The sequence below is a fragment of the Phyllobates terribilis genome, unplaced genomic scaffold (genome assembly GCF_046119375.1).
Source record: "Phyllobates terribilis strain yellow unplaced genomic scaffold, ASM4611937v1 Scaffold_5__5_contigs__length_657084704, whole genome shotgun sequence".
Taxonomy (NCBI): domain Eukaryota; kingdom Metazoa; phylum Chordata; class Amphibia; order Anura; family Dendrobatidae; genus Phyllobates; species Phyllobates terribilis.
Window position 1 is genome coordinate 189,995,725 of NW_027362765.1, and position 12,611 is coordinate 190,008,335.

Sequence of the window (12,611 nt, forward strand, 5' to 3'; positions counted from 1 at the left end):
TGGTGGAACCTCTGTGCTGCGGTGCAAGGAGGGGCCAGAGGGGCGTGACTAAGTATCTACTCGGCCTGACCAAGGTCGCACGGCGGGTCAGTCGACTCCGTGAACCAGGGAGGAACCGAGCAGAGGGACCAGGTGCCACTCTGGGACAGACCTTGTGTGAAAGCAGGTGAATCCCACGGGTCAGAAGGCAGGAACTGACCGGTACTGCGGATGAACTTGGCAGGCAGGCTGACGGGTGTTCCGGGTAGACAAGCAGGCTGATTAGCCTGATAGTCAGGCGAGTGTTCCGGGTAGGCAAGCTGGCGGGCACAACAGGTAGCTGGCAGATGCTTCCAGGTAAGCGGGCAGACGGGCACAATAGATAGCTGGCAGGTGCTTCCAGGTAAGCAGGCTGGCGGGCACGGCAGGTAACAGGCAGGTGCTTCCAGGTAAAGCAGGCTGGCAGGCACGGCAGGTAACAGGCAGGTGCTTCCAGGTAAGCCGGTGCTTCCAGGTATTGTGCTTCCCCATTGGCCGGGGACTTTTTAGGACGGCGCATGCGGCCCCTTTAAGAGGGAGGGAAGCTGCGTGCACCAGCAGCAGCTGCAGGGAGGCCGGAAGACGCCGGAGCAGGACCGCGGCGGTAAGGGGGACGGTGTCTCTGCCTGGCAGGAGGCAGAGACGCCAATGTTACACTCGGCGAAAGGGTTAACAAAACATACTCGCTCCTCACTAGTCACCAGTCTTCAGATTCTTGGGATCACACTGCGCTCTGCTTCGCCTCTACAGTGTAGGCCTATGGAGCATCAGAGCGAGGCTACATAGGCTTACACTGTACGATAGAATTCCGACTCATGCATAGAGCGAGCCAGATAGTGTGAAGAGCGGTGACATCACTGAGAAGAGAAGCGGGACGTCGCTGGATAATGGAAAAGGTGGCTGTAGGCGAGTATATTAACACACAGATTTCTTTTAGACACTAATCTTTTAGGGAGTGCTTCTTTAATAAGAGGTAAATAGCAATGTTTCTTATTTTTACAATTTTACACATTAACGCCTTCCTGCCCCATGATGTATTATTACAACATACAGTGGGTGCGGGTGTATGGATCGGGTTCAGGAGCTGAGCTCACTCCACACAAGTCAGACGTTTGTTCGCTGCCGTTAACCACCTTCCTTCCTGAGCCAATTTTTATTTTTTGCACTTTTTTTACCCCCATAATTTTTTATTTTTCTGTCCACGCAATTGTATGTTGGCTTGTTTTTTTTTTGCATGGTGAGTTGCAGTTTTCAAAAATTCCAAGTGCGGTGAAATTGGGAAAAAATTCTGCTATGGTTTGTCTTGTTTTTATGACGAAGTTCCTGTGGTAAAAGTTACTCTGAATCATAATTCTCCAGGTCAGTACGATTACGACGATGCCAACTTGTATAGATATTAATTTTTTTTTTAAATTTAAAGTGAAGAAAAAAAAAATCTGAGCTAAAAGAGAAAAAAATGTTGTGGGTTTGTGTCACCATATTCCGAGACCCATAATTTTTTTTGTTTTTCATCGATTGAGCTGTATGAGGGCGTGTTTTTTGTGTGATGAGTTGACAATTGTATTGATGCAATAGAAATAGATAAAATGTTGTATATAGCCCCAAAAAAAAAAAAAAAATAAAAAATATATATATATATATATATATATATATATATATATATATATATATATATATATAAAACACTTTTTTTTTTTTTTCTTGTTATGGCGTTATCATTTATAGTTTTTTTAATTATTAGCCCCTTTAGTGGGATTTGAACCTGTGTTTGCCAGATTGCTTCTACTATATATTGCTATATCACATTACTTTAATATATAGTATTACTCTAGGTCTCCTTTGAAGCTCAACATATAGTTGAGCTTGAGAGGCGTACTAAGATGGCAGCAATGGAGGCCTTCAGCCTGGCTGCCGTAGTAATCCATTGGTGCCCAGCCGGGAGCCGGTAAGCGGGAGCAGCAGTGCACGTTCCTTTTAAATGCCGCTGTCAGAAATTGACAGCGATGTGTAAGTGGTTAGCAGCCAGAGCTCATCTATGACTGTGTCTGTTAGGCCACATTCACACATTCAGTATTTATTCAGTATTTTATATCAGTATTTGTAAGCCGAAACAAGGTGACGTGTTTCTATTATACTATTCCTCTAATTGTTCCACTCCTGGTTTAGCCTTACAAATACTGATGTAAAATACTGAACGTGTGAACATGCTGGTTATTTAATATAGCGGGTATCCGCAGCATGCGGAGGGAGTTCAGCTTCAGAGCCCTCTCCAGACGTGATAACCCCCATAGTCACATATATGATCAACCACCTTCCCCCCATTAAAAATTAAATTAAAAACTAAACATATGTGATATCATTGTGTCTGTAAAAGTCCAGTCTATCAAAGAATAAAATTAGTTATCCTGATCGGCAAACGCTGTGAAAAGTAAAGAAAAGGCAAATAGCCAAAATTGCATTTTTCAATCACTGCAACACTAGAAAAAAATGCAATAAGAAGCAATCAAAGTGTCGCATCTACCCCAAAATGGTATCAATAAAAATGTCAGCTCAACATGCAAAAAATTGTACAGCTACATTGACAAAAAAATTAAGACATTATGGGTCTTGAAAAATAGTGACACAAGCAAATTTTTTTAAACAAATTTTACATTTCACCCCCCCCAAAAATCAAAAACAAAAACCATACAAGGTCAGTATCTTTAGTATTGTCGTAATTGCACTGACCTGAGGAATCATGTCATTTTTACAGCACAATGAACGCTATAAACACAAAATCCAATAAATGATTGCGGAATTGCCCCCCCCCCCCAGTTTCACTGCACTTGGATTTTTTCCCCCATTTCCTTGTACAGTATATAATAAAATGAATGTAAAATCAAAACTACAACTCGTCCTGCAAAAACACAAGTCCTCATACAACTATCAATAGAGAATTAAAAACATTACGGATCTTGAAAGGGGAGGAAAAAACAAAAGCGTAGAAGCTAAAATTGCATTCTTAATGGGTTAAAAGAACTTGAAAATAACCAAATATAATATTACATTAAATACCGATAGTACATTTCTTTCACCAGGATGATATATAAGATGTGTTTGTGATCCCATCCCCATAACAGGTAAGGTGCTCATTTATATTTCAACATACATTGTTTATTTTGATTTTAAAGGGATATTTCCATCTTGGACATTTATGGTATATTCACAGAATATACAGTAAACGTGTGACAAATGTGAATCCCACCTTTGGGAACTGCACTTATCTCCAGAAAAGGGCACCATATAAACAGAGAGGCACTACACACATACGAAACTTCATTTGGAGTTCCAACAACAGCCCAATGAGCTCATAGTTTCTGTCCTCACCACTCCAATAAAACTACCTTAACCAAAATTACTAACCACTAAAGCTCAAGAAATGGGTGATATAGGGGGTTGGAAATAGCGCTGCCGAGGAATCAACCGCAATGCTACTAAAGTGATAACTATTTAAAAGCTTATTAGCTTGCTATGCGTTTCGTAGCTGTTCTAGCCCCTTCTTCAGGCTTAATGTTCAAACACAATGCTTTCAGAATACCTGATCTGTTAAATGACCCCCTTGTGGGTGTATATAATGATCTGAAAGCATTGTGTTTGTACATTTTGCCTAAATAAGGGGCTAGAACAGCTCCAAAATGTGTAGGAAGCTAATAAACTTTTAAATAGTTATCACCTTAGTAGCAATGCGATTCAATCCTCGGCAACTGCCTCGGAGTAACCCTCGACTCTGCCCTGTCCTTCAAACCACACATCTAAGCTCTTACCACCTTCTGCTGCTTAAAAGTATTTTCAGAATTCTTCCTTTCTTCAACCTGAATCTACTAAAATGTTAATTCATACTGTCATCATCTTCCGCCTCGACTACTGTAATATCCTCCCCTGTGGCCTCCCTACTAACACTGTCGCACCTCTGCAGTCCGTCCTTAACTCTTCTGCATGATTAATTCATCTTTCTCCTTGCTACTCTTCTGCCACTCCCCTCTGCCAATCCCTTCTCTGGCTTCCAATTCCCTAATGCATCCAGTTTAAACTATGAATAATGACCTACAAAGGCGTCCATAATCTGGTCCCCCATACATCCCCAAACTAGTCTCCAGATATTCCCACATGTAATCCTCACAAGACCTACTTCTCTCTTCTGCTCTCATATGTTCCTCACCCAATCACCTCCAAGACTTCTCCTGAACGTTCTCCATCCTCTGGAATTCACTGCCTGAACATGTGTCTCTCACACTGGGAACCTTCAGACGCAGTCTGAAAACTCATCTCATCAGTAAAGCCTACTGCCTCCAATAACCCATCTGCCACTTCACTACCTCCAGAGTTGCTGCAACTCCCGACCCACTGTCTACTTCCCCATTACACTGCAGATTGTAATCCCATGAGGGTAGGGTCTTCTGCCCTCTGTACCAGTCGGTCACTGTTTGTTCATTATAATTTATATATGTATTTTGTAAACTCTCTACACATGTATAGCACCAAAGAATCAATGGTGCTCAAAAAATAAATTGTTATTTCGCTGAGGGGATCATGCACACACCACTTAACGGAAAATATTTCTGCACCTTTGTATTTTCAGAGTCCAAATCCTGACCTAAGTACATGATGATGAAGAGAGAAGTTACAATGCAACTCTTTCTTTTTGAAACTTTGTGTTTGTAATAAAACAGTTTTTTTTCAATTGTGTTTTATTTTGAGACTAGAACTTCTAGTTACATAAAGTTAGGGTTATAAAAAGAATGGAGAAAGCAGAACTGGCGCCTTGCGAGAAAATGATTCAGGTCTAGTGATGAGCGAACTTGCCCCGGTTAACGTTTTATCTGAGCATGCTCGGGTGTTATCCGAGTATCTTGTAGTGCTCAGATAATATGCCGGGATTGGCTAACAAACAGGCAATCCCCGCATGCAGTTGCAGGGACTCGAACATATTATCTGAGCAAGCCCAAGATACTCGGATAACACGTTATCTCAGCACGTTTGCTCATCACTATCCAGGTCGTCTTCTAATCAGAGTATAATATTGAGTCTTGGTGGTAGTAATGGAAGACCCACTGACACACGACTTTCTATGAATAGTGTACAATGACAGTTGCAGTTGCCTGCACGTTCTCTGTTATAGGTATTCACTCAAGTGTGAACAGGTGCAAGCTGAGATGACCAAGTCAATAAAGCTAAGAAAAAACAGCTGCACTCTGAAATGCTATAATATGCAAACATTGAATAAATAAAATTATAACTGCATTACTGCTATAAAAAATGTGTTAAAAATGAAGGTACTTAGCACACAAATTGGCCAATTCATGTCAGCCCAACAGTCAGCAACAAGGTGTACCCCTTTGTTGGAACCCTAACCTAAAAGCTTACAATCTTTCAGAGGGAGTGTATTACAAATATCAAAAGACTGACCAGCTCCTCCAAACAGAACAAGATGCTGGTCAGTCTTTTTGATATTTGTAGTACACTCCCTCTAACTCAGCACTCCTCCCATCAGCCTAAGGGTATGTGCCCACGATCAGTAAACGCTGTGGATTGGTGCAAACCGCAGAGTTTTACATTACAAGAAATCCCATGCCCACTATGCATCTCCGTGTTCTTACGGCTCAGCTGCAGACACGAACATGCGGCGCGTCTTTCCAGACCGCAGCATGTCAACTTCTCTTGCGGAGTCGATGGTCTCCGCAAGAGAAATTATATCAGTGCAATGTATTGATTGCGGTGAATCCGCATGGTTCAATGAACACATGCGGATTCACCTGTGTGCAGCGCTTTGGACGCAGCATAAAGTATACTGCGTTCAAAGCGCTGACAGCACGGATCATGTGCACATACCCTAACGCGTTTTAATTAGAGCTGGATCCTACCTGTCCTTTAAATTATAGTCTTTTAGCCCGGGAGAAGCTTCATATTAGGTTAGGGTCCCAACAAAGGGGTACACCTTGTTGTTGGGCTCACATGAACAGGCCAATTTGTGCGCTAAGTACCTTCATTTTTAACGTCTTTTCTATAGCAGTAATGCTTTTCCAATTTTATATATTCAATGTTTGCATATTATAGCAGCTCTTTTTTCTTAGTTTTATAGGTGTTCACTCACACGTTCACTCACAATATCAATGTCTGGCACTCCTCTCCTGGCTCCAAAGTGTGTCCATAAGTCCTGCATCTCTTGTAGTCTCCCTCCCAGCTCCACAGTAAGTACTGCTCTCTGGGTCAATTCCCTCTGGAACTCCCTCCTTTAGTCTTCCTCACCCCAGTGACTTTGCGTGGGTTTCCTCTAAAACTACAAAGACAATCTCATAGGGAATTTACATTACTGTCCCATTGGGGATCACAATGTCTATAAAGCACAGTAAAATTAATGGCGCTATATAAAAGTCAGTAAAATATCTAGCAAGTCCTAAATTACTTCAAACACGAGATGCAACACAGGGTGCATTCCCCAAGTATGCGCATTTCCCGATAATCAGCCAATGTAAATGGCCAATCACCAGACAAAAGAGCAAAATGCTCGATCGTAGGGTGAAATAATTTTAAAGCTTGCTTAAAAATCATTGTTCTCGGCAGAAAATCGCCCTGTGTACATGTGCTGCTGAGAACAATGATATTCTGTTGCACAGAAGTATCCATTACTGATCACTCTGTGTACATGGTAGTGCGGTTGGCCTGTTAAAAAATAACCATTAAACAAATGGCCATAAACTTGCATTCAGATTAATCGGTGTTTAACGGCCACACGTGTGTTCTTCACTCTTGCATCCCCCCATCTAATGCCTCCTATGTTTACAGTCCCCCTCTCCACCCTCCCTTACCCTGACAAACACGGTCCATTGGGTTAGGGTCACACAAGCATTTTTTTTTTTTTTTAAAAAATCGGTCTCCTTTTCATCCAGAAAACGGGGCGATTTTTTCCTCACTTGTTATCCGTGCGCTGTCCGTTTTATTACTCAGCAGCTATTAATCATTTACAGGATTCTTTACAGTTTCCCATATTAAGGAATTGCATTGTATCCGTAAAAATCGGATGCCATACTGTGGCTCTGCATGGCATCCGATTTTTTTTCGGTCACCCATCTGATTTCATAGTGAAATCTCAGCATGCTTCATTTTTTTTCACGCAGATTCTGTCAGCACTGTCCCATTGCAAAACAATGTCCTTAAAGCCAAATATCAGGTATGAAAAGGAAAACGGGTGTTCTGCGCTGCTGGTGAGGATCCAAATGGAGACTCAATGAGACAAGCATAATAACGCATTTTATATTCAACGCGTTTCAAAGCCACGCAACTTCTTCAAAAGGAAAAACCACAATGATGTTGGTTTCTGTATCCCATGGTGCTGCAGCAGCTGTGATTTCTCTATTCCGTGCCTCTTAATGATGTGTATTACACAACCGCACCAGGTGAGCATAACCATTTTATGACGGTCACTGGTATCCAGGTAAAACCCCATTGTGTTATCTTGTTCCCTGGTTACTCCTTTATTTTAAGGCCAGATAAGCAGCCTAGAGATCGGAAATAAGGGAATGGCTGGAAATAACACATCCAGTCACATGTACTGGTACTAGTTAACTATGGGGAAAATGAGCAAAAAAAACAAGGTAAAATGTACACTTTATATTTCCTTGAACAATCAGTTTTTGGAACATATTTTGTACTTCCACCAAAAAACCCTCTGCTGCCAGATGTAAGCTGTAAGTCAATAGGGAAATATTAAACATACTATAAAACTGGGCATTTCTTGTGGTGCTTTTTATTTTGAATCTTTGATGCATATTTTGGGTCCATGGAGTTTATCTGGCATTTATATCAATCCTCTTTAGGCTGTGTGCCCACTATGCGTTTTTTAAGCGTATACACAGCGGCAATTATACACAGCATAATCCACAAGCTGAATATTACACCCAGTATACAGGAGAAGTGGTACAGTGCAGTGTATATATACAGCATAATCCATAAACTGAATATTACATCCAGTATACTGTGCAGTATACATATACAGCATAATCCACAAGCTGAATATTATACCCAGTACACAGGAGAAGTGGTACTGTGCAGTGTATATATACAGCATAATCCATAAACTGAATATTACATCCAGTATACAGGAGAAGTGGTACTGTGCAGTGTATATATACAGCATAATCCATAAACTGAATATTACATCCAGTATACAGGAGAAGTGGTACGGTGCAGTGTATATATACAGCATAATCCATAAACTGAATATTACATCCAGTATACAGGAGAAGTGGTACGGTGCAGTGTATATATACAGCATAATCCATAAACTGAATATTACATCCAGTATACTGTGCAGTATACATATACAGCATAATCCACAAGCTGAATATTATACCCAGTACACAGGAGAAGTGGTACTGTGCAGTGTATATATACAGCATAATCCATAAACTGAATATTACATCCAGTATACAGGAGAAGTGGTACTGTGCAGTGTATATATACAGCATAATCCATAAACTGAATATTACATCCAGTATACAGGAGAAGTGGTACTGTGCAGTGTATATATACAGCATAATCCATAAACTGAATATTACATCCAGTATACTGTGCAGTATACATATACAGCATAATCCACAAGCTGAATATTACACCCAGTATACAGGAGAAGTGGTACTGTGCAGTGTATATATATATATAGCATAATCCACAAACTGAATATTACACTTAGTATACAGGAGAAGTGGTACTGTGCAGTGTACTGTATATATACAGAATAATCCACAAGCTGAATATTACACCCAGTATACAGGACAAGTGGTACTGTGCAGTGTATGTATATAGAATAATCCACAAGCTGACTATTACACCCAGTATACAGGAGAAGTGGTACTGTGCAGTGTATATATACACAGCACAATCCATAAACTGAATATTACATCCAGTATACAGGAGAAGTGGTACTGTGCAGTGTACATATACAGCATAATCCACAAACTGAATAGTACATCCAGTATACAGGAGAAGTGGTACTGTGCAGTGTAATATATACAGCATAATCCATAAACTGAATATTACATCCAGTATACTGTGCAGTGTATATATACAGCATAATCCACAAGCTGGATATTAATTACACCTAGTATACAGGAAAAGTGGTACTGTGCAGTGTATGTATACAGAATAATCTACAAGCTGAATATTACACCCAGTATACAGGAGAAGTGGTACTGTGCAGTGTACATACACAGCATAATCCACAAGCTGAATATTACATCCAGTATACAGGAGAAGTGGTACTGTGCAGTGTAATATATACAGCATACTCCATAAACTGAATATTACATCCAGTATACTGTGCAGTGTATATATACAGCATAATCCACAAGCTGGATATTAATTACACCTAGTATACAGGACAAGTGGTACTGTGCAGTGTATGTATACAGAATAATCTACAAGCTGAATATTACACCCAGTATACAGGAGAAGTGGTACTGTGCAGTGTATATATACAGCATAATCCACAAGCTGAATATTACACCCAGTATACAGGACAAGTGGTACTGTGCAGTGTATGTATACAGAATGGTGTACTCCGGACCCTCAGGAGGGGAACTCATGGCATTACCATTATGCCTGTTTCTCATCCTGAAGGGGTTAAACAGCGGGAAAAGTTTTTACCGCCGTTTTGGTTCATGCACGTCCACCAGATGTTTAGCATCTGGATTGGTGGACAGTGCTGGACAGTCAGGTGGCTATCGCAGGGGCAAGTTAGTTTATCTGCCCCAGCGACGGCCTGTGATTGGTGTCAGGTCAAAAATAAGATGGAGCCTCTATGGGATAAAAGGGTGGTGCCGCCGGAGGATCTAGTCTGATAACCGGTGTCATCATACCTGGAGGAGCTGCCCCACCCTCCCTTCCTTATTAATTGTCACAACCTTGGGGTTAGTCGTTCAGGTATCTGAATGGACAGAATTGTTTTTGGTTAACGGGCTTGAGTTTTTACTAAGCTGCGGTTATTGTTGGTAAAGTTTTTGGTTAATAAAAGTTGAGCAAAGTTGTTTTTGAATAAAGGTTGCGTTTGTATAATTATAAAATTATAATTAAAGGATGTGGCCAAAAAGGTATCCACCCAAGTCAACGTGTCAGTATTATTTATTTGCTCGCTGTATAGGTAAGATATATCTATATATTGCGTAATGCCATAATACCAGTGGCGTACCGCCAATGGCGGCAGACCACGCCACTGCTATGGGGCCCGTGGCCGGAGGGGGCCCGTGAGGGCCCCAAGCAGCGTGGGAACGAGGAGGATAGGTGAGTAGGAGGTTGCGGCGGCAGAGGAGCGGGTTGCGCAGTGGAGGAGCGGAGCACACGCTGTAGCCGGCTGCTGCAACCACCATGTGTCCCCGCTGCTAAAGGGACATGAATATTCCCTCTTCTCCACTCCCATGGGCGTGGAAAAGACGGAATATTCATTCTCTTTAGTAGCGGGCACGGAGGAGCGCTGAGCCGCATCTCCTGCTGTCAGTGCAGAGGAGTGAATGTGCCGGCAGCCGCTCACCTCGGCTTCTGAGAACGCGCGCAGCTCAGATGCCGACATGAGCTGCTGCGGACAGGACTCAGCGCTGGAGCAGAGGTGAGGAAGGAAGGTGAGTATAAGTGTTTATTGTTTTATGTGTGCAGTGATTGGGGGGTTGAGGAGGCCACACATACCAGGATACTTGGATTGAGGAGGCCACACATACCAGGATACTTGGATTGAGGAGTCCACACATACCAGGATACTTGGATTGAGGAGGCCACACATACCAGGAATGGGGGGGTTGAGGAGGCCACACATACAGTACAGACCAAAAGTTTGGATACACCTTCTCATTTAAAGATTTTTCTGTATTTTCATGACTATGAAAATTGTACATTCACACTGAAGGCATCAAAACTATGAATTGACACATGTGGAATTATATACTTAGCAAAAAAGTGTGAAACAACTGAAAATATGTCTTATATTCTAGGTTCTTCAAAGTAGCCACCTTTTGCTTTGATGACTGCTTTGCACACTCTTGGCATTCTCTTGATGAGCTTCAAGAGGTAGTCACCGGAAATGGTTTTCACTTAACAGGTGTGCCCTGTCAGGTTTAATAAGTGGGATTTCTTGCCTTATAAATGGGGTTGGGACCATCAGTTGTGTTGTGCAGAAGTCTGGTGGATACACAGCTGATAGTCCTACTGAATAGACTGTTAGAATTTGTATTATGGCAAGAAAAAAGCAGCTAACTAAAGAAAAACGAGTGGCCATAATTACTTTAAGAAATGAAGGTCAGTCAGTGCGAAAAATTGGGAAAACTTTGAAAGTGTCCCCAAGTGCAGTTGCAAAAACCATCAAGCGCTACAAAGAAACTGGCTCACATGAGGACCGCCCTAGGAAAGGAAGACCAAGAGTCACCTCTGCTTCTGAGGATAAATTTATCCGAGTCACTAGCCTCAGAAATCGCAGGTTAACAGCAGCTCAGATTAGAGACCAGGTCAATGCCACACAGAGATCTAGCAGCAGACACATCTCTTCAACAACTGTTAAGAGGAGACTTTGTGCAGCAGGCCTTCATGGTAAAATAGCTGCTAGGAAACCACTGCTAAGGACAGGCAACAAGCAGAAGAGACTTGTTTGGGCTAAAGAACACAAGGAATGGACATTAGACCAGTGGAAATCTGTGCTTTGGTCTGATGAGTCCAAATTTGAGATCTTTGGTTCCAACCACCGTGTCTTTGTGCGACGCAGAAAAAGTGAACAGATGGACTCTACATGCCTGGTTCCCACCGTGAAGCATGGAGAAGGAGGTGTGATGGTGTGGGGGTGCTTTGCTGGTGACACTGTTGGGGATTTATTCCAAATTGAAGGCATACTGAACCAGCATGGCTACCACAGCATCTTGCAGCGGCATGCTATTCCATCCGGTTTGCGTTTAGTTGGACCATCATTTATTTTTTAACAGGACAATCTCCTCAAGCACACCTCCAGGCTGTGTAAGGGCTATTTGACCAAGAAAGAGAGTGAAGGGGTGCTACGCCAGATTACCTGGCTTCCACAGTCACCAGACCTGAACCCAATCGAGATGGTTTGGGGTGAGCTGGACTGCAGAGTGAAGGCAAAAGGGCCAACAAGTGCTAAGCATCTCTGGGAACTCCTTCAAGATTGTTGGAAGACCATTTCCGGTGACTACCTCTTGAAGTTCATCAAGAGAATGCCAAGAGTGTGCAAAGCAGTCATCAAAGCAAAAGGTGGCTACTTTGAAGAACCTAGAATGTAAGACATATTTTCCGTTGTTTCACACTTTTTTGTTAAGTATATAATTCCACATGTGTTAATTCATAGTTTTGATGCCTTCAGTGTGAATGTACAATTTTCATAGTCATGAAAAAACTGAAAAATCTTTAAATGAGAAGGTGTGTCCAAACTTTTGGTCTGTACTGTACCAGGATACTTGGATTGAGGAGGCCACACATACCAGGAATGGGGGATTGAGGAGGCCACACATACCAGGATTGGGGAATTGAGGAGGCCACACATACCAGGATTGGGGAATTGAGGAGGC

At 42.0% G+C, this 12,611-nt stretch overlaps 1 protein-coding gene across 2 annotated transcripts in view; it reads left to right on the forward strand.

Annotated features, from left to right (window-relative positions):
- LOC141272677 (alanyl-tRNA editing protein Aarsd1-B-like) overlaps positions 1-12,611 on the forward strand; it is a 65,183-nt gene that overhangs the window by 11,462 nt on the left and 41,110 nt on the right. Inside the window, exons 7-8 of one of the 2 annotated variants that reach the window (XM_073683635.1) lie at positions 3,096-3,137; positions 4,637-4,726. The exons of the other annotated variant lie outside the window; for it this stretch is intronic. Of the exons in view, the coding sequence (XP_073539736.1) occupies positions 3,096-3,107 (12 nt within the window). The 3' untranslated portion in view covers positions 3,108-3,137; positions 4,637-4,726. Of the gene's footprint in view, positions 1-3,095; positions 3,138-4,636; positions 4,727-12,611 lie in introns of those variants that run through there. 2 annotated transcript variants of the gene reach the window in all.